General features: G+C 45.6%; 2 protein-coding genes across 4 annotated transcripts in view; both read right to left on the reverse strand.

The window, feature by feature from the left end:
- Nucleotides 1-578: 578 nt before the first annotated feature.
- Nucleotides 579-15,851, reverse strand: LOC120049163. Its single transcript, XM_038995390.1, has 18 exons — nt 15,228-15,851; nt 14,606-14,808; nt 14,253-14,345; nt 14,049-14,144; nt 13,755-13,865; nt 13,467-13,584; nt 12,704-13,367; nt 12,550-12,608; nt 9,210-10,711; nt 6,172-6,592; nt 5,490-5,686; nt 4,670-4,768; nt 4,448-4,543; nt 4,207-4,317; nt 3,945-4,068; nt 2,707-3,844; nt 2,229-2,281; nt 579-2,062 (listed from the first exon to the last, which is right to left on the reverse strand). Exons 1-18 carry the CDS (start codon nt 15,259-15,261, stop codon nt 822-824), a joined length of 6,360 nt encoding a protein of 2,119 aa, XP_038851318.1. The 5' UTR covers nt 15,262-15,851; the 3' UTR covers nt 579-821.
- A 544-nt stretch (nt 15,852-16,395) lies between these two features.
- Nucleotides 16,396-18,490, reverse strand: part of LOC120050112 (zinc finger protein 16-like) — a 32,134-nt gene continuing 30,039 nt past the window's right edge. For all 3 annotated transcript variants that reach the window (XM_038996757.1, XM_038996756.1, XM_038996758.1), the window contains one exon: nt 16,396-18,336. In XM_038996757.1, coding sequence (XP_038852685.1) covers nt 16,736-18,336 — 1,601 coding nt within the window. In that variant the 3' untranslated portion in view covers nt 16,396-16,735. The remainder of the gene's footprint in view (nt 18,337-18,490) is intronic.

Below are 18,490 nucleotides of genomic sequence, written 5' to 3' on the forward strand. Positions count from 1 at the left end.
CCAAATTCTTATTTTACAATGATAGCTAAACTCTCCCCTAACCCAGAAGACGCTGGGCCAATTGTCCGCCGCCCTATGGGACTCCCGATCACGGCCGGTTGTGATACAGCCCGGGATTGAACCAGGGTCTGTAGTGACGTCTCTAGCACTGAGATGCAGTGCCTTAGACCGCTGTGCCACTCGGGAGCCCAAGGATCTGATGGGAGCTCACAGGTGCACCTTGTGCGGGGGACCATAAAAGGCCACTTTAAAATTTGCAGTTTTGTCACAACACAATGCCACAGATGAGGCGTCAAGTTTTGAGGGAATGTGCAATTGTTATGTTGACTGCAGGAATGTCCACCAGAGCTGTTGGCAGTCTCACAACCGCAGACCACGTGTAACCACGCCAGCCCAGGACCTCCACATCCGGCTTCTTCACCTGCGGGATCATCTGAGACCAGCCACCCAGACAGCTGATGAAATGGAGGAGTATTTCTGTCTGTAATAAAGCCGTTTTGAGAGGAAAAACTCATTCTGACTGGCTGGGTCTGGCTCCCCAGTGGGTGGTCCTAAGCCCTCCCAGGCCCACCCCTGGCTGCACCCCTGCCCATTCATGTGAAATCCATAGATTATGGCCTAATGAATTTATTTCAATTGAATGATTTCCTTATATGAACTGTAACTCACTAAAATCTTTGAATATGTTGCATATTGAATTTATATTTTTATTCAGTATTTATATTTTAACACTCCTGGTTGTCTACACAGTCGACAGCTAACTCACCATTACATTCTACCAAATCATTTGACTGAAGTCTGGACAGAGACACAATCATGCCTCAGTAAATCTTAGTGGCATGAGTCTGCTGGTGCATCTTGAGGTGATATGACTGTTTGAACCCTTTGCCACACTCTGAACACAGGTAGGGTTTCTCTCCTGTGTGGGTTCTCAGGTGTCTCTTTAGACGGTTGGCGCTGAGAAAGCTCTTGTCACAATGGGTGCAGGAGTAAGGCCGTACCCCTGTGTGGTAGCGCAGGTGAATGGTCAGGTAGCAGGACTGGGTGAACTGCTTCCCGCAGTGGGAGCACTGGAACGGCTTGTGGCCCGTGTGGAAGCGCTCATGCTTTAGAAGCTCCGCATGGGAGAAAAACCCTTTGCCACAATCGGAGCACAGGAACGGTCTCTCGCCCGAGTGGGTTAGCTCGTGCCTGGTCAGTGTGGCCTTGTACACAAAGGTCTTGTCGCACTGCGAGCAGCTGAACACGTTCTCTCTGGTGTGGCAGCGTTCGTGTTTCTTCATGTTCCTCTCCCTCTTGAAGCTCTTCCCACAGAATGAGCACATGAAAGGCATTTCTTCAGAGTGGATCTTCATGTGACTTACCAGCCCTCCCTTGTAGAGGAAACCCTTTCCACACTGCTTGCACTGGTGTGGCCTCTCTTTCAGGTGGGTGCGCTGGTGTGCGGTCAGAGCAGCCTTGTAGGCAAAGTTCTTGCCACAGCTGCAGACATGCAACCTCTCCTCTTGGTGTGTGAGCAGGTGCCTGTTAAGGTACGTACTACTGCTGAATCCCAAGTCACACCTTGGGCATTTGTAAGAGAGCTCAGCCTCGGTGGCGTTCTCCGTGTGAGTCCGGAGGTGTCTTACCAGCGCAGACTTCCAGGAGAACCGCCGGTCGCATTCCGAACACCGATACACACCGTTCTCCATGTGGTTCTTCTTGTGCTCTGTGTACGCTGACAAGGACTTGAAGTTCTGCCCACAGATCAGACAGTCATGCTTGCGCCCATCCTTGTGTGTCTGTTTGTGCCTCTCTAGTGACTGCTTGAAGGAGAAGCGGCGTCCGCACTGAGGGCACACGTATGGGCGCTCGCCGGTGTGTACGCGCCGATGGTATTTCAGTAAGGACTGAAACTTGTAGCTGCTGTTACAGTCTGGGCAATCATAGTGTCCAGCTTGGCCAGTTTGGTGCGGAGCGTCTTCCTGTACTTCCCCCGAGTGGTTCGTCTCAATATGCTGCTGGACGGACGCCTCGTCTGAGTTGACGAATGAGCACTCGGGACAGGAGAATGGACACCACCCTGAAGGACCAACAAAGTAAAAGTGAAAACCTGATGGATTCAATAAGGGCAGGATACAAACAATTATTTAAGCAATGTATGTAACAAAATAATACATGTAGGTAACCACTCAACAGACCAAACAATTACACACTTATGCAAAACTAATAAGGTAATACATCTGTACCTGTATCTCCTTCCTTTGTTGAGACCACTGGTGAGCCATAGGAGTGTTCCTCACTGTTGAAGATAAACAAGTAGGTAGAGGGCAATTCCAAGGTAACAAAGTGACACTGAGACTCAGATTTTTCACATTAAAATGTATGTCAAACAAAAACCAATGATTGCAAAGTTAAACAAACCATACAACTATGCACAAGGACTACGTTGAACAATTTCTACAGAATTTTTCAAGGATACATTTACTTGATAAACAGTAGTTTGGTAACAGAATGACAGTTTGTGCTGTCTGTTACCAAACTTATTTTTTTGTTTGACATACATTTTAAAGTAAAAAATCAGAGTCTCAGTGTCACTCTGTTACTGTGGAATTGCCCGCCTAAAGCATTAATGCCATGAGATGACATTTGAGTAACATTTTATTTCTCACTTAAAATAACAAACTTGTTATTTAACCTTAAACTGTCTGCATCCATCTACTTTACCTCTTAAAATGCAATGGTGTGAAACCCTGGGGGTTCATCAAGCTTCCACCCGTCCTCCTCTTTGGGGTGGCAACCTTTCCCTTGAGCTTCTGCAGGTTCACCATCTGCACCTTCAAGGTCGGTTTCGTTTTCCTACCACTGGTACGGACCTTGACAAGTGTTACGACCTTGTCCAGAAGTCCAGGCACCAACACTGCAGGCTCAGACGAAGTGGACTGACCAAACTGACCATCTCCTTCCTGTTGTTTGAGACCCGCTCCTTCCTGTGGATTGTGACAGGATTTCCCTCCATCCTCCAACACCGGGTCTGTTTCAGGGGGTTCAATAGCCACCTCTCCTACAATCTCTTTAATCCCTATATCCTCTTTCTCAGACTTCAGGCTTTTTGTAAGTTCCTGCGTTTTGACCTCAGTGCCCTCTGTGTGAGCCTTCAGGTGTCTCACCATGGCCGACGCCCAGTTGAACTTCCTGTGGCACTGTGAGCACTGGTAAGCGCCTTGCTCCATATGGCTCTTCTTGTGCTCTGTGCGGGCTGACAAGGACTGAAAGGTCTCCCCACAGATCAAGCAGTCGTAAACGCGCCCATCCTTATGCGTCTGTTTGTGCCTGTCCAGAGACTGCCTGAAGGAGAAACACCGGCCGCACAGATGGCACACATACGGGCGCTCTCCTGTATGGATGACCTGGTGGGCTATTAGTGCAGAGGCAAACTTGAAGCTCTTCTCACAGACTGAGCAGATGTGGGGCCCAGAGGATGTTTGGTGATGGGAGGATGCTGGGTCATCCTCGGCTTCTTCTAGATGCGAGTTGTTCTCCAAGCCCCTCTCTTCATGGTCCTCCATCACTTTCTCCTCTTCCTCCACTTCTTCAACGGGCATTTCTTTAGGCTCTTCTTCCTTGTCCTCCATGGTCTGTCCTTCGTCATCGTTCCCATCCTCCACCTCCTCCTGACTCAAACCTAATTCAACCTCTTCATAATCTGTCAGAGTTACAATTTCCACCTCGAAGTCATCCACAAACTCCTGTGAGGGTTCTGACTGGTTGTCACAGGTGGTCTGCTCAGTGCTGATCACCGTTCTACTGTGTGGCGGGATGGAGAGAGAGGACAGGATGCAGTCGCCCATGGCGCAGGGGGGTACTGTTCAAAGAGAGGATGCTACAATTAAAGTCAATCCATTTGGATGAATGCCATGTGCAGTTTTAAAATAGGATGCATTCATTTGCTACGTGTCACCCACCATGTTGCTCCAAATGTCCAAGACGTTTATGGTGCTGGAGCAGACTCTTCAGATCTGCTGGATGAGATATAACATGGGCACAATCATCCAAGACTGAGGGGGCAGTACCGAGCCATGCCATTGTCTGGGGGATAGATAAAATAATAGATATGTATCTACTGAATATTCCACTTCACATGGTTCCTTGCACAGTTTAATTAATCTGGTACTGCACAATGATTATTAAACAGTAGATGTGAATGGAAGGTATTCTTTCCCTCACCTGTGCGAGGTCAGGGGTCGGTAACAGTTCAACCAATCTGGAGAGGAACTCCCACAGTAGAGTCTGCAGCTCGATGTCATATTGTGGTCCATACTCCACTGGGAATATCTCCTGAGGGACACAGATGAGGAAGAAAACCCATCCACATTATTTAATATACAGGTAAATGCAATGCAAAACACTTTACTTCATTGACCTGTAAATCCAATGCGAGAGGACATGTGTTTCTATGAAGTCTCACTGTGAAAAAATGCTCTCTCTCATCAGGGTCTTTAAGCAGGGTCTGGACCAGCTCCAGAAAATTAGTCTCTGACGACTCCACCTCTGTGTCACTTACCTGTAGGATACATCAAATAAGGACACATTTGTCCAACATACAGTTTATGTATAGGAGTGCATTTCACTCCACAGTTATTCCAGTCCACTCCTCCAGGAAGAAGGTATTCATTGAAGATCAACTTACATCATTACTGAAGTGGGTAAGTGGTTGAATCATGTACAGCTGGGTTAAGATGACCTGAGGTTCTACAGGATGCTCACTGCGACACAACTCCAGAATGTGCTGCAATAACACATACCCCATGCACCGTTATTCATTAGTTATATAGTTATAGTACGTCAGACTGTTACCATGGTCACCCCATGGCTTTTCAATCTGAAAAAGTCGCCCTAAAAAATATGCGGTTGTCTCTACAAGCCAGAATGTTGAATAAAATGATATTTACACTCAATTTACCAGTTGTCCGTGCTGTTGTTCTTTTGGCAGTAGGAAATAAAGATAACATTTCCACGGTTTGTATTTTCTATCTCCTGACGCGTTGCACATGATGCACAATATGCAAACAATAGCCGAACGTAACCAAGCGTTGTCGACCGAAGCATGTCCCCTTCGCAATCAGCTGGAACCGCATGCGATATACTACAAATGAAAAGTTGTCAACGTTTGGTCACGCTTGGCCCTTGTTTAGATATTGTGCAAGTGTTTACGTCCCATGCATCAGTATTGAAAACATATACAGACCAGCGTACTGAAAGTCGGGCTAATAACACCTCACTGTGGATATTTTGTCACCGATTACCTCCGACATAAAAAAATCAGCAGACAACAGGTAAAGTTTGTCCAAATGAAGTTTATTCAACATTCTGACTTGTAAAGGGACTGTTTTGAAATTAGTGTGCCTACACGAGACTAAATCTTCCACTCTTGGATTCTAAAAGGGATCCGAATACATCAGGGCTCTATCTATGCCTCTACACTCACTCATTAGGGTTGCAACACTCACCCTTGCTCGCAATCCCAAAATAAGTTGGGCTCTGTGCCTATAGATCAGCAACTCCGGGACCATCTCTGTCACCAGGGAGACAAACTCCGCCAGCATTGCATAATTCATGGCATCTCGCTGTTGCAGCACCTGCCATATGGACGCTGACATAAGCTGAATGGGTGGAACCAAGAGGCAGAAGGAGAGGAGAGGGAGACCTAAAACAGCATGGAAAAATGAATAATAAGGGTGCAATCAGACAGAACGTCAAACGCATACACTGTATATACAAAAGTATGTGGACACCCCTTCAAATGAGTGGATTTGGCTATTTCAGCTACACCAGTTGCTGACAGATGAATAAAATCTAGCACACAGCCATGCAATCTTCATAGACAAACATTTTCAGTAGAATAGCCTTACTGAAGAGCTCAGTGACTTTCAAAGTGGTGTAACCGATGTGAAATGGCTGGCTTGTTAGCGGTGGTGCGCGCTATTAGCGTTTCAATCGGGTGACTTCACTCGCTCTGAGACCTGAAGTAGTTGTTCCCCTTGCTCTGCAAGGGCCGCGGCTTTTGTGGCGCGATGGGTAACGATGCTTCGTGGGTGACTGTTGCTGGAGCTTGTGCTACCAGCGGCATCTTCAGAATGCCTTTCTTCTTCAAAGGGTTCGGACATTTCTTCTCCAAAGGTTAGCTCTGACATGCTTGTGCCACCAGTGACACCCTCAGAATGTGGTGAGTTCTGAGGGTCCCTCGCCAGTGGCCCATCTTCCAGCACATCTGGGGTTTCTTTTTCAGCGTGCTCCGGCTGTGCTTCCCCGAGGTCTGTTCTGATACCCCCGCACTAGTCCTCTCACCAATGTCCATTTCTTGTATATCGTTCATGGATGAGTCCTCCATCTCCTCATTCGGATCCTCACGGTCTCCCGTATTAGGTGTCTCCAAGGCAGTGTCAGGGAGAGGCAAGAAGTTTACAGGAATGATCAGATTACGGTGGACCGTTTTCTCCTGGCCAGTCGACATGTTCTGTATCTTAAAGATGTGGTTGTCACTATTCTTCTCCGTAACAATATAGAGGTTGTTCTCCCAACGATCTGCCAGCTTCCTCTTTCCACGTTCACCCTTATTCGCCAGCAACCAGTGATCCGGGTCAACAGCATCAATGTAACAGTATAGCTTCCGTCCCTCTCCTCGCCCCTACCTGGGCTCGAACCAGGGACCCTCTGCACACATCAACAACAGTCACCCACGAAGCATCGTTACCCATCGCGCCACAAAAGCCACGGCCCTTGCAGAGCAAGGGGAACAACTACTTCAGGTCTCAGAGCAAGTGACGTCACCGATTGAAACGCTATTAGCGTGCACCACCGCTAACTAGCTAGCCATTTCACATCTGTTACAGTGGCACCGTCAAAGAATGGCAACTTTCCAACAGGTCAGTTCATCAAATTTCTGCCCTGCTAGAGCTGCCCCAGTCAACTGTAAGTGTTGTTATTGTGAAGTGGAAACTCTAGGAGCAACAACAACTCAGCCGCAAAGTGGTAGGCCACACAAGCTCACAGAACGAGACCGCCGAGTGCTGAAGAGCATAGCTCGTACAATTTGTCAGTCCTTGGTTGCAACACTCACTATAGTTCCAAACTGCCTCTGGAAGCAATGTCAGCACAAGAACTGTTTGTCGGGAGCTTCGTGAAATGGGTTTCCATGGCTGAGCAGCCGCACACAAGCCTAAGGTCATCATGCGCAATGCCAAGCGTCAGCTGGAGTGGTGTAAAGCTTGCCGCCATTGGACTCTGGAGCGTTCTCTGGAATGGTGAATCACGCTTCACCATCTGGTAGTCCAACGACAAATCTGGGTTTGGCGGAGTCCAGGAGAACGCTACCTGCCCCAATGCATAGTGCCAACTATAAAGTTTGGTGGAGGAGGAATAATGGTCTGGGGTTGTTTTTCATGGTTCAGGTGAAGGGACATCTTAACACTACAGCATACAATGACATTCTAGACGATTCTGTCCTTTCAACTTTGTGGCAAAAGTTTGGGGAAGGACCTTTACTGTTTCAGCATGACAATGCCCCCGTGCACAAAGCGAGATCCATAGAGAAATGGTTTGTCGAGATCGGTCTGTAAGAACTTGACTAGCCTGCACTGAGCCCTGACCTCAACGAACACCTCTGGGATGAATTGGAACGCCGACTGTGAGCCAGGCCTAATCGCCCAACATCAGTGCCCGACCTCACTAATGCTCTTGTGGCCGAATAGAAACCAAGCCCCGCAGCAATTTTCCAACATCTAGTGGAAAGCCTTCACAGGATGTCTAGTGGAGGCTGTTATAGCAGCAAAGGGGGGACCAACCCCATATTAATGCCCATGACTTTTCAATTAGATGTTCGAGGAGCAGGTGTCCACAAACTTTGTTATGTGTTGTACCTTCATTGGCTTGGAGAGTATTTCAAAAGAACATTGTAAACAATTTTGAAATCAATCTACAACATAGCTAGTGCATTCTCTGAAATTGTTAAATAACGTTTCGCAACAGTCTTGTGTAATTGAATGTAGCTTATGCATCTTAATTATGGATACTGGGGCATATTCAGTGGAGCAAATGTTCATAATTGTTGTAGAAATATACGAGTACTGCACGGGCCTGTGGACTTAATTTTTGACTGGAAACAAGCTGTGAACATGGTGTCTTGCTGAACATACCCCAAAATAACTCAAGTAGCAAATAGTATATGCAGCGGCTGGCATATTTGCATGGTCATTTATTAGATACAGCCTGCATACCTGCATTGTCCGTTGCCGAAAATTCCGAGTCCATTTTGTCGCGTGGGCCAAATGCTGACTGTTGTTACAAAAGTTAGATGGAGGATCCCGTTAGACGACGGGATTTAATGCATCGGTTCCTTCCTGAACGCTACAGATTGTAGCAAATAATGTTGTGTACACTACGTTTGCGTTGTCTACGAATGTTTTACTAATTTAATTGTAAACCAGTTAATAACATGCTTGTAGCCACGAACGAAAAGCAATCCGGAAGTGATCCTGGAATTGCTGCGCTTCACAAAGGGTCCTGTCATCGGAAATGCATCGGATAGTTCACCTAGGAATGATTCAACTGGCATCCAACAGATCTTCTGCACAAAGCCTATTGTTTTCACTACATGGGCCTAACCTGTTCCCCCCGCCCAACTAATTTCATTTTAATTACTGGTATGTGTGTCAGAGAAACAGAGCGCTACAAAGTAGAACAAAATACATGTATTGTGCTGGGAACTGTAAAGACAAGGAGACAAGTTGGCATCCACCTAAGGCTGGTTCATTACGTAACAGATCATTTTACAAATCTTTGACATTCTTCAAAAGTTGACAAACATTTTAATTTACCAGCGCTTCCAATAGACCAGCTACTGATTGACTACTAATTGGATGATCATAGCACTGATTTTACAGTTTAAACCCGTTGCATTTATGATGCTGAGCATATACAGTTTTACAATAAAACAAGTCAAGGACATGATTGAGTTGCAACTCCCTTTGATCAGACACAAAATAATAATTGATAGCTATATTGCAATGGACATGAGCCAGATTGACAAGATATCATATTTTAGAGATCTAATGGTGTTGAAAGATCTTCCTTGACAGAGACATTGTAGAATATAATAGCTGTGAAGGTAAATTTACTTTAATGAATTGTCTGCCATTTTTGCCAATTGTGCTGCTGCCCTTACTTCACACTTGGTTTGAATTTTCTCCAAAGTCTGAGCTCTGGACTGCCTCTGTCTCTGAGTGGTTCTCCATGTGTTTCTTCAGTTTGGACGAGGTGGGAAAGTTTTTCATACACTGGTTACAGACAAATGTCTGCACCCCTGTATGAAAGCGTTTGTGTCGTGCCAAGTCTGACGAACTCCTAAACTTCAGCTGACAATCAGGGCAGGGGTAAGGGCGTTCCCCTGTGTGAATGCGGATGTGTAGTTGTACCTCTGCGGGGGTGAGAAATGTCTTCCCACAGTGGACGCAGGGGAATGGTCTTTCCCCTGTGTGTATGAGATGGTGCCTGGTCAGCGCGTATGGTTTGGTGAATCCTTTCCCACAATAAGAGCAAGGGTAAGGGCGCACGCCGGTGTGGGAGATGATATGTTCCTGTTGGGATTTTTTGCTCTTAAACCTCTTGTCACACTGATTGCAAGCGTACGGTCTCTCATCAGTGTGGGAGTGGTGGTGCTTGGACAGCTCCCCCTGGGACAGAAAGCTCTTCCCACACTGAGAGCAGAGGAAGGGTCTCTCCCCGGTGTGCATTCTCTCATGTCTGCTCAGGATGGATATCAATGTGAACCTCTTGGGACAGTAGGAGCACTGGAAAGGCCTCTCGCCCGTGTGAACTATTTGGTGTTTCTTGAGCAGGAAGAGGAAGGAAAAGCATCTCCCACACTGGTTGCACTGGTGCGGTCGCTCGCCGCTGTGGGAGAACATGTGCCTCTTCACATCAGCTTTGCGCGTATAGCTCTTGTCGCAGTGCGGGCACTTGAACTGCCGCTTTACCAGGTGGGTCTGCCGGTGTTGGGAGCGAGCCAGCAGGGAGTGGAAGCTTTCGCCACACTGCTGGCAGATGTACTGGAGGCTGGTCCCGTGGCTCTTCCTGTGCTCCAGCAACTCAGAGGAGGAGGGGAAGCTCTTGCCACAGATGGAGCAGAGGTGGGGCAGGTCGCTCTCGCCCAGGTGGGAACTTCTGTGGTGGGCTGTCAGAGAGCGGAGGTTGGCAAAGGAGCTCCCGCACTTCTGGCAGGGGAAAGAGATGGATGTCCCACCATGTTTCTTCTCATGCTTGGTCAGGTCCCACGAATGCTGGAAGGTTCTGTCGCATTGAGAGCAGTGGAAAGGTCTCTCACCCGTGTGGGTGAGCTGGTGTCTCCTCACATCTGAGGAGCGAGTGAAGATCCTACCGCACGTGGCGCATGTGTGGGCCTTATGGTAGCCTTTTGCTTTGGTGGGAGTCCCAGCATTACCGGTTTGATTCTCAGAGTTTTCAGTTGTTAAAGTTTTTGAAGAAAGGAGAGGTTTGATTGATGTGAATATCTGGCGAGTGCATGGTGAAACCTCTGCTCTGTTTTTCCCAGACACATTGGGCTTGTTGTACTCCTCTGTGTGAATGCTTTGCATGTGGAGGTGAAGGCTCTTTTCCTCCAGACTGTGGTAGGCACACTTAGGGCAGGTAAAGGGGGTCACCTTGTCAGATCCACCTGGGAGACAGAAGTCAGACAAGGCATATTTTATTTGCATGGCTTGAGAATGAAATAAAGGGCATGCTCATTGAAAAATATATTGAGACCACACAATGAAAGACATGTAAATATACAATACATCTTCCAAACATTCATATTTTTTCCAAATTTTGGTCCCTCAGTTCTTGCTACTGTAAATATGTACAGTTGAAGTCGGAAGTTTACATACACCTTAACCTGAGTTTAAATGTATTTGGCTTTCACAATTCCTGACATTTAATCCTAGTAAAAATTCCCTGTCTTAGGTCAGTTAGGATCACCACTTTATTTTAAGAATGTGAAATGTCAGAATAATAGTAGAGAATGACATTCCCTGTTGGTCAGAAGTTATCATACACTCAATTAGTATTTGGTAGCATTGCCTTTGTTTAAGTTGGATCAAACATTTTGGGTAGCCTTCCACAAGCTTCCCACAATAAGTTGGGTGAATTTTGGACCATTCCTCCTGACAGAGCTGGTGTAACCGAGTCAGGTTTGTAGGCCTCCTTGCTCACACATGCTTTTTCAGTTCTGCCCAAAGATTTTCTATAGGATTGAGGTCAGGGCTTTGTGATGGCCAGTCCGACACCTTGACTTTGTTGTTCTAAAGCCATTTTGCCACAACTTTGGAAGTATGCTTGGGGTCATTGTCCATTTAGAAGACCCATTTGCGACCAAGCTTTAACTTCCTGACTGATGTCTTGAGATGTTGCTTCATTATAACCACACAATTGTCCTTCCTCATGATGCCATCTATTTTGTGAAGTGCACCAGTTCCTCCTGCAGCAAAGCACGCCCACAACATGATGCTGCCACCCCCGTGTTTCCCGGTTGGGATGGGTTTCTTCAGCTTGCAGCCTCTCCCCTTTTCCTCTAAACATAACGATGGTCATTATGGCCAAACAGTTCTATTTTTGTGTCATCAGATCAGAGGACATTTCTCCAAAAAGTACGATCTTTGTCCCCATGTGCAGTTTCAAACCGTAGTCTGGCTTTTTATGGCGGTTTTGGAGCAGTGGCTTCTGCCTTGCTGAGCGGCCTTTCAGGTTATGTCGTTATAGAACTCGTTTGACTGTGGATATAGATACTTTTGTACCCGTTTCCTCCAGCATCTTCACAAGGTCCTTTGCTGTTGTTCTGGGATTGATTTGCACTTTTCACAACAAAGTACATTCATCTCTAGGAGACAGAACGTGTCTCCTTCCTGAGCGGTATGATGGCTGCGTCGTCCCATGGTGTATATACTTGCGTACTATTGTTTGTACAGATGAACGTGGTACCTTCAGGCATTTGGAAATTGCTGCCATGGATGAACCAGACTTGTGGAGGTCTACAATTATTTCTGAGGTCTTGGCTGATTTATTTAGATTTTCCCATGATGTCAAGCAAAGAGGCACTGAGTTTGAAGGTAGGCCTTGAAATACATCCACAGGTACACCTTCAATTGACTCAAATGATGTCAATTAGCCTATCAGAAGCTTCTAAAGCCGTGATATCATTTTCTAGAATTTTCCAAGCTGTTTAAAGGCACAGTCAACTTAGTGTATGTAAACTTTTGACCCACTGGAATTGTGATACAGTGAATCATAAGTGAAATAATCTTTCTGTAAACAATTGTTGGCAAAATGACTTGTGTCATGCACAAAGTAGATGTCCTAACTGGCTTGCCAAAACTATAGTTTGCTAACAGGAAATTTGTGGAGTGGTTGAAAAATGAGTTTTAATGACTCCAACCTAAGTGTGTGTAAACTTCCAACTTTACTGTATATAACCATTTCCCTGATGACTGTCAGAATAGTTGGAGAGATCATTATTACCGGCTTCTCTTCCCCTGGGTGAGATGACATAAACCACGCTTGAGGCCTCACCGTTTTTCCTGTGATTAAAAACAAAAATATCACTAATTTGATGACAAAATGGCAGATTCCTTTTTAAATGACAGTACTCCTATTCTATAATCATCACTCATACTTGTTCTCAGTGTTATTTTTCCTCCTCCAAGTTCTTGGTGTCTTCGACTGCAGCCGTGTAGACCGCCTCACATTTGACGTCGCAGGTTGTTGGGTTTGAAAGTTGACCACATGGGACGTGTCCTTCCCCTCCTGGTTCACACATACATTCACAGTCTCTGATTGGCCGTCCTGATCTGCCACCACCTCATCTTGGACATATGTTTTGACTGCTACAGTCTCTGTCCCAGTTCCAATGTCTTCACTGATATTAACGGCTTCATCGGCTTGCTCCACTGGAACACTCACTGTGTCCATCTCTTCCTCGGCTGCACTCCTCTCCTCCCCCACGTAGCCATATTCTTCAACGACTGTCATCTCCAGATTCATATCCTCAGCTTTAAGTTCAACCACCTCCTCCCGCAGTGGAGAGGCGTTTGACGGTACGTATTCCTCGTTCATCGTCTCTACAATCTCTTCTTCCACCTCTGTTCCAACCTCCACTTCAGTGTAAACTGTTACCACTACCGCATCAGTGTCCTCTAAAGACATGGGGCCCAGCACGTCTGCCGAGTTATGTGACGACTCTGACCGGATTACAAAAGTGGTCGGCTCAGTGGTGACCACCATTTTAGGGGTGGACAGAGAGGAAAGGATGTTGTCGCCCATGGAGGAGGAGAGAGCAGCTGAACGAGAGAAAACAAGAACTGTGTCATAAAAAGACCTGCGAGTTTTAAACTACAAGACGTTGCATCATGATTTGGTAATCATTACAGGAGACTTACAAGGTTCTTTTAAATGTCCAAAACTCTTATGGTGCTGGAGAATGAGGTTCAGATTCTCTGGGGTAGACTGCATACACTCCTCCAGGACGGAAGGTGCAGAGCTGAGCCATGTCGCCGTCTGAAAGGGAATGTCTTTTAGAAATGCATTTTATATTCAATCAACGTAGCCTAAAGAATTGTGTTTGTCTTCCCAAAATGTACTATGCCTAACTTGTGCTAGATTTATGCTACATCCAATATCAGAAAGGCTAAATTGCCAAAAGCTATGCATGCCATATTGCTCAATACCTGCTTGAGGTCTGGTACTGGAAACAGTTGTTCCAGTCTGGAGAGGAACTCCCATGTTAATGTCTGCACCGCTGTGTCATAATGTCGGCCATATTGTTCCGGGAACACATCCTGTTGTGGGAACATTATTTAAAAATTAAGGCAAGGTGATGGATTGTAACTTCAAGTACTTTTTTTCTTGAAGGCCTGGATGAGTAACTTTTCCCGGGCGTGACACTCCCATTGTTTTCAGTAAAACCTTGGCGTAAGCAGCGCGGTCCTGCAAGAGGCTCACAGAGCTGAGTGTAAAATTACCTGAAAGAAGCACTCCCTCTCGACTGGGTCCTTTAGCAGTGATTGGACAAGCACCACAAAATTTGATTCAGATGCTTCCACCTCTGCGTCTCTGTACTGCAAGACAGTAAACAGATACAATCATCATCACATAGTGGCTGTGTGCACTCAAATCCACTTGGAAAACAACCAAGTTCTGTTCTAAAAGGACTGTAGCCCACTTACTCCTGTACATCCTGGAGTTACAGTGGGCATTCTGTCCAGGTAAGGTTGGATGGTTTGAGGGTCGGCAGGGCCTCGGCACAGCTCCAGAACCAGCTGAATCACATGCAGTAGAAACAAGTATTAACTGTGGTACAAACCTGTAGCTGGGGAAACCATGTCATTGTCATCTCTCAATCAACTCAGGTGGGGAGTACCCATTCATAGGATTGCAGACAGTTACATAATGTATAGAACAGACACAATTCTCTACTCATCATCATAGGAAATTCTCTTCTGTTCAATATATTTCATTTGCGCTTTTCAGGGCTCTCCATCCAACTGAATAACCCTATGCCCCCTGACTTGTCTCTCACCCGTGCTCTCAGACCTAGAATGAGCTGAGCTCTATGTCTGTGGCTCAGCAGCTCTGGAATGGCCTCTGTCACCAGAGTCACAAACTCCTCCAACTTCTCATAGTGCCTCACATCTCTTTGCTGAGCCACCTGCCACATGGCAGCAGACAGGAGCCGCAAGGGTGGAACCAGGAGGTGCAGAGAAGAAAGACTGAGAACTGGATCTAAAATGTAGGTGTACAAATTGACAAACATTTAATCAGAAGTCAGAACACTGTTCAAAATATATACAGCAGTAATATATCATTATGTCTGTCAGCTAAAGATGGCAGACATGCATTTCTCATCCAGTCGTTAAAGGATGGGGCTCCATAGAATATAAGAGTAGCATCAGACATTAGTCTTTGTCAGGATTAATTTGCATTAAGCAATAACTTTACTATTCAAATTGTCTGTACTTTAAATTGATAGCTAGTTAGATAGGATTACAAGCACACTTGGCTTAACAATGCAGTCATAACCGATTTTAACCGGCTTTCAACTGATAGCTAACTATGCCACTTTTTCCATGGGGCTTTTGATATTAGTTCTGCAGATATTAGCTAGCATGGTATCGTTAGCTATACGTTATTTTCTTACACACCATTGATGTCTTTAGATAGTCCACATGCATCCATGGCTATAAATATACTTATGTAAAAGCGCAGAATAATTTGAAAACAAAAATTATTTGACTGCTCCCTAACGAGCGAAGTAACAACGATCTACTTCCCCAAAACTTCCGGTACCCAAGACTGGACTCAATTTTCTTTCCGCCTGTACCTTATCCAAAATAAGTCCTCCAAGCTGCCAACTTACATTACCACTAACATGGCTCTGTTAGATTTTAGTTGATTTCCTTTTGAAAAATATTGTAGCCTACCGCAAGACAAAAATAAGCAACGCTATTTTTATTACCTAAGGAATACTCCAGTAAAGATAAAGAAGTTTTGCCTCTGGGGGTGCTGATGAGCCAAAATGGGTGCCTTAGAAAAGGTAATACTGTATCGTCTATTGACCAAGATAGCAGATTGATTAATATTATGTTTATCAACCATAAAGACAACACTCGAGCCTACATTTGAGAATACATATTTTCCCTCAGTTTTGAACATACAGTAGAGGCCTGGCACTCGCCTCTGAACAACCAGCCTGTGTACCGGTAGCAACTGTCCTCGTCATTCTGCAAAGGAAGGTGCGCAATACTTCACTCTTTTTAATGTCAAAACAAGGTGTTGATAATGGGATATGGAGAAGGGCGAGCCGGTCAAGGATCGATTCAGACAAGGTGGTAAATTGTATGACAAGCGACAGTTTAATTTAAGAGTAAAGATATCTGGTACAAGCGTATACGGACTCGTTCATTTAGCTCATAAGGAACCTCCAGAAAAAGCCCAGATAACAGAGTGCATAGACATTTTATACAGCACAGAAAGTAGGTTGAGTCTGGAAGTTCTGGTCCTCTGGTTGGTTCTGGACAGGGTGTTGTCTTCTCAGATTGGTCCTGATGAGCTGGGCGTCATCCTTCTGAGTCTTGCAGCAAAAGTTCTTTGTTACCAAATGTTCAGCTAAGCAGGAGATTTTGTGTGTGCGTAGATGTTCCCATTTTAATCAGTGTTTATGAAAGGTTTATGTCAGCCCTCTGTCCTTGGGTATGTGTGTGTCTTATTATCTCGTGAAATGCAGACCCAAGCACCCTTTTCTTATCAGTGTTTATGAAAGGTCTGTGCCAGCCCTCTGTCCTTGGGTGTGTGTGGTTCTCAGTATCTGCTTATGAGTTTGTGAGAAACCCTGTTTTGAAAGAAGTTAGTTATAACAACGTAATAGCAATATGCTTGTGTTATTTTAAATGGTATTTATTACAAATGTGAGTAATCTAAATAAAAGAATATGCCCTTTGATGTATGATTCTTGGCCACAAAAATGCACATCTCAAAAATACAATCAAATTCCAAGCAGTGACAGAATTAACAATTCACAGTATGAGGCTCAACTCTTGTTGTTACAGGCCTCTAATACAAATGGCCTGTCTTACTTTACATTTCCAAAAAAACAACAAATGATCCACCAAAGACACTACAACATATGAATAGCAATGACACACCAATATCCTCAACAAACAGCCTCAACTGCTGCATGAGTTCGCTCGTGTGTGCGCAGAAGATGCAATCTGTTGTAAGCCTTCCCACATTCAGTACACACGTATGGCTTCTCTCCCGTGTGGCTGAGCATGTGTCTCTTCAGTGGAGTGGTGCTGTTATAGCGATTTCCACACACGCTGCAGGAGTAGGGCTTCTCTCCTGTGTGTATCCGCTTATGTACTGTAAGATAGCAGGACTGGGTAAAACTTTTCCCACACTGCTCACATTTGAATGGTCGTTCTCCAGTGTGGTAACGCTGATGTTTCACCACTTCGGAGTAAGTTAAGAAACTTTTACCGCACTGAGAGCACATATGTGGCCTCTCCCCTGTATGCATGCGATTATGCCTGGTCAGATCAGTCGACTTGGAAAATCTCTTCCCACACTGGGAGCAGGGGAAAGGACGCTCCCCTGTATGAGTCTGTAAGTGTTTCTTTAAAAACCGATTGGCCTTGAAAGTCTTTCCACACTCGAGACAAGGGAAGGGTCTCTCCTCTGAGTGACACTGAAGGTGTTTTGACAATTCACCAGAGGACAGAAAACTTTTTCCACAGTCAGGGCAAAGAAATGGTCTCTCTCCTGTGTGAATTCTCTCATGTCTAGTCAAGATCTGTAGTTGTGTGAATCTCTTTGGACAATGAGAGCACTGGTAAGGTCGCTCACCTGTATGAGTTCTCTGGTGTTTGATCAAGTTCGATAGCCTTGAGAAACTTTTAGGACAATGGGAACAGAGAAATGAACCCTCTTCCTTATGAGCATTCAAATAGTGTTGCCTAAGACAAACTAGCTGCGTGAAGTTAATTTTGCACATAGAACACTGGAATGGTCGAGCGCCGTTGTGCATTTGCATGTGTTTTGTGAGGGCATCAGAGTTTTGACATTTCTTCAAACACTGGTTGCACTGCAGCGGGTCACCACCGGAGTAAATCAGCTGGTGTCGCTTCATTTGGGATATCTGACTGAAAGACATGTCACATTCTGGACATTTGTGTTGACCCTCTTCGCTGGGACACTGCTCATTCTCAAGGCCTGCTGGGAGGTTTAACTTGATCCCAACGTCATCATCAGAGACTGGCGACTCTGCTAAATGAGCCACACTGCAGTGTGTCTTTAGATCTTCCTCCCGATCGAAGCCCTCTCCACACGCGCAGCACTGGAACGGCCTTGACCCTAGGCCCTTTCGCTGGTGTCTTTTCAAGTCGAAGGAGTACTGGAAAGTCTTCCCACATTGGGTGCACCTGTAAGGCCGCTCCCCAGTGTGGGATCTCTGGTGTCTCCTCATATCTGTTGCTCGAGAGAAGGTCTTTCCACACACAGAGCATGTTTTGGAGCGTGATGTATGCCTGCCAGACTTTCCCAGTGTGTGGGGAATGTCTGAGAGACATGGGTTCAGAGGGGTGCTACTGGAAGACCCTGGAGGGGTTTCTGTTTCATTTTCTCCAGCAGCAAGCATCCTTCTGTACTCCTCTGGGTGAAGCGCTTTAAGGTGTTGCCGGAGGGTCACCTCGTCGGCATGGTTAAAAGAGCACTGAGAGCAGGCGAAGACAAGAGAGGGAGCCTCCACCGTCCCACCTGCAGGGGAACAGAGAAAGGAGCATACTGTAAATTTAGAAAGTTATCAAAACTTATAATCCAACTTATTCTGAACCAGGCATCTGGACCATATTCAACATGGCCAAATCTATTCAATTAAAATGATGAAACATTCAGAGAATTCTAACGATAT

Source organism: Salvelinus namaycush, chromosome 6 (genome assembly GCF_016432855.1).
Source record: "Salvelinus namaycush isolate Seneca chromosome 6, SaNama_1.0, whole genome shotgun sequence".
Taxonomy (NCBI): domain Eukaryota; kingdom Metazoa; phylum Chordata; class Actinopteri; order Salmoniformes; family Salmonidae; genus Salvelinus; species Salvelinus namaycush.

Coding starts and splice junctions, on each gene's coding strand:
- LOC120049163 (XM_038995390.1), bottom strand. CDS start 15,261: ATGGATGCATGTGGACTATCTAAAGACATCAATG. Junction 13,866..14,048: donor AGAGGGAGTGCTTCTTTCAG/GTAATTTTACAC, acceptor TTCCCACAACAG/GATGTGTTCCCGGAACAATA. Junction 13,585..13,754: donor CAGTACCAGACCTCAAGCAG/GTATTGAGCAAT, acceptor ATTCCCTTTCAG/ACGGCGACATGGCTCAGCTC.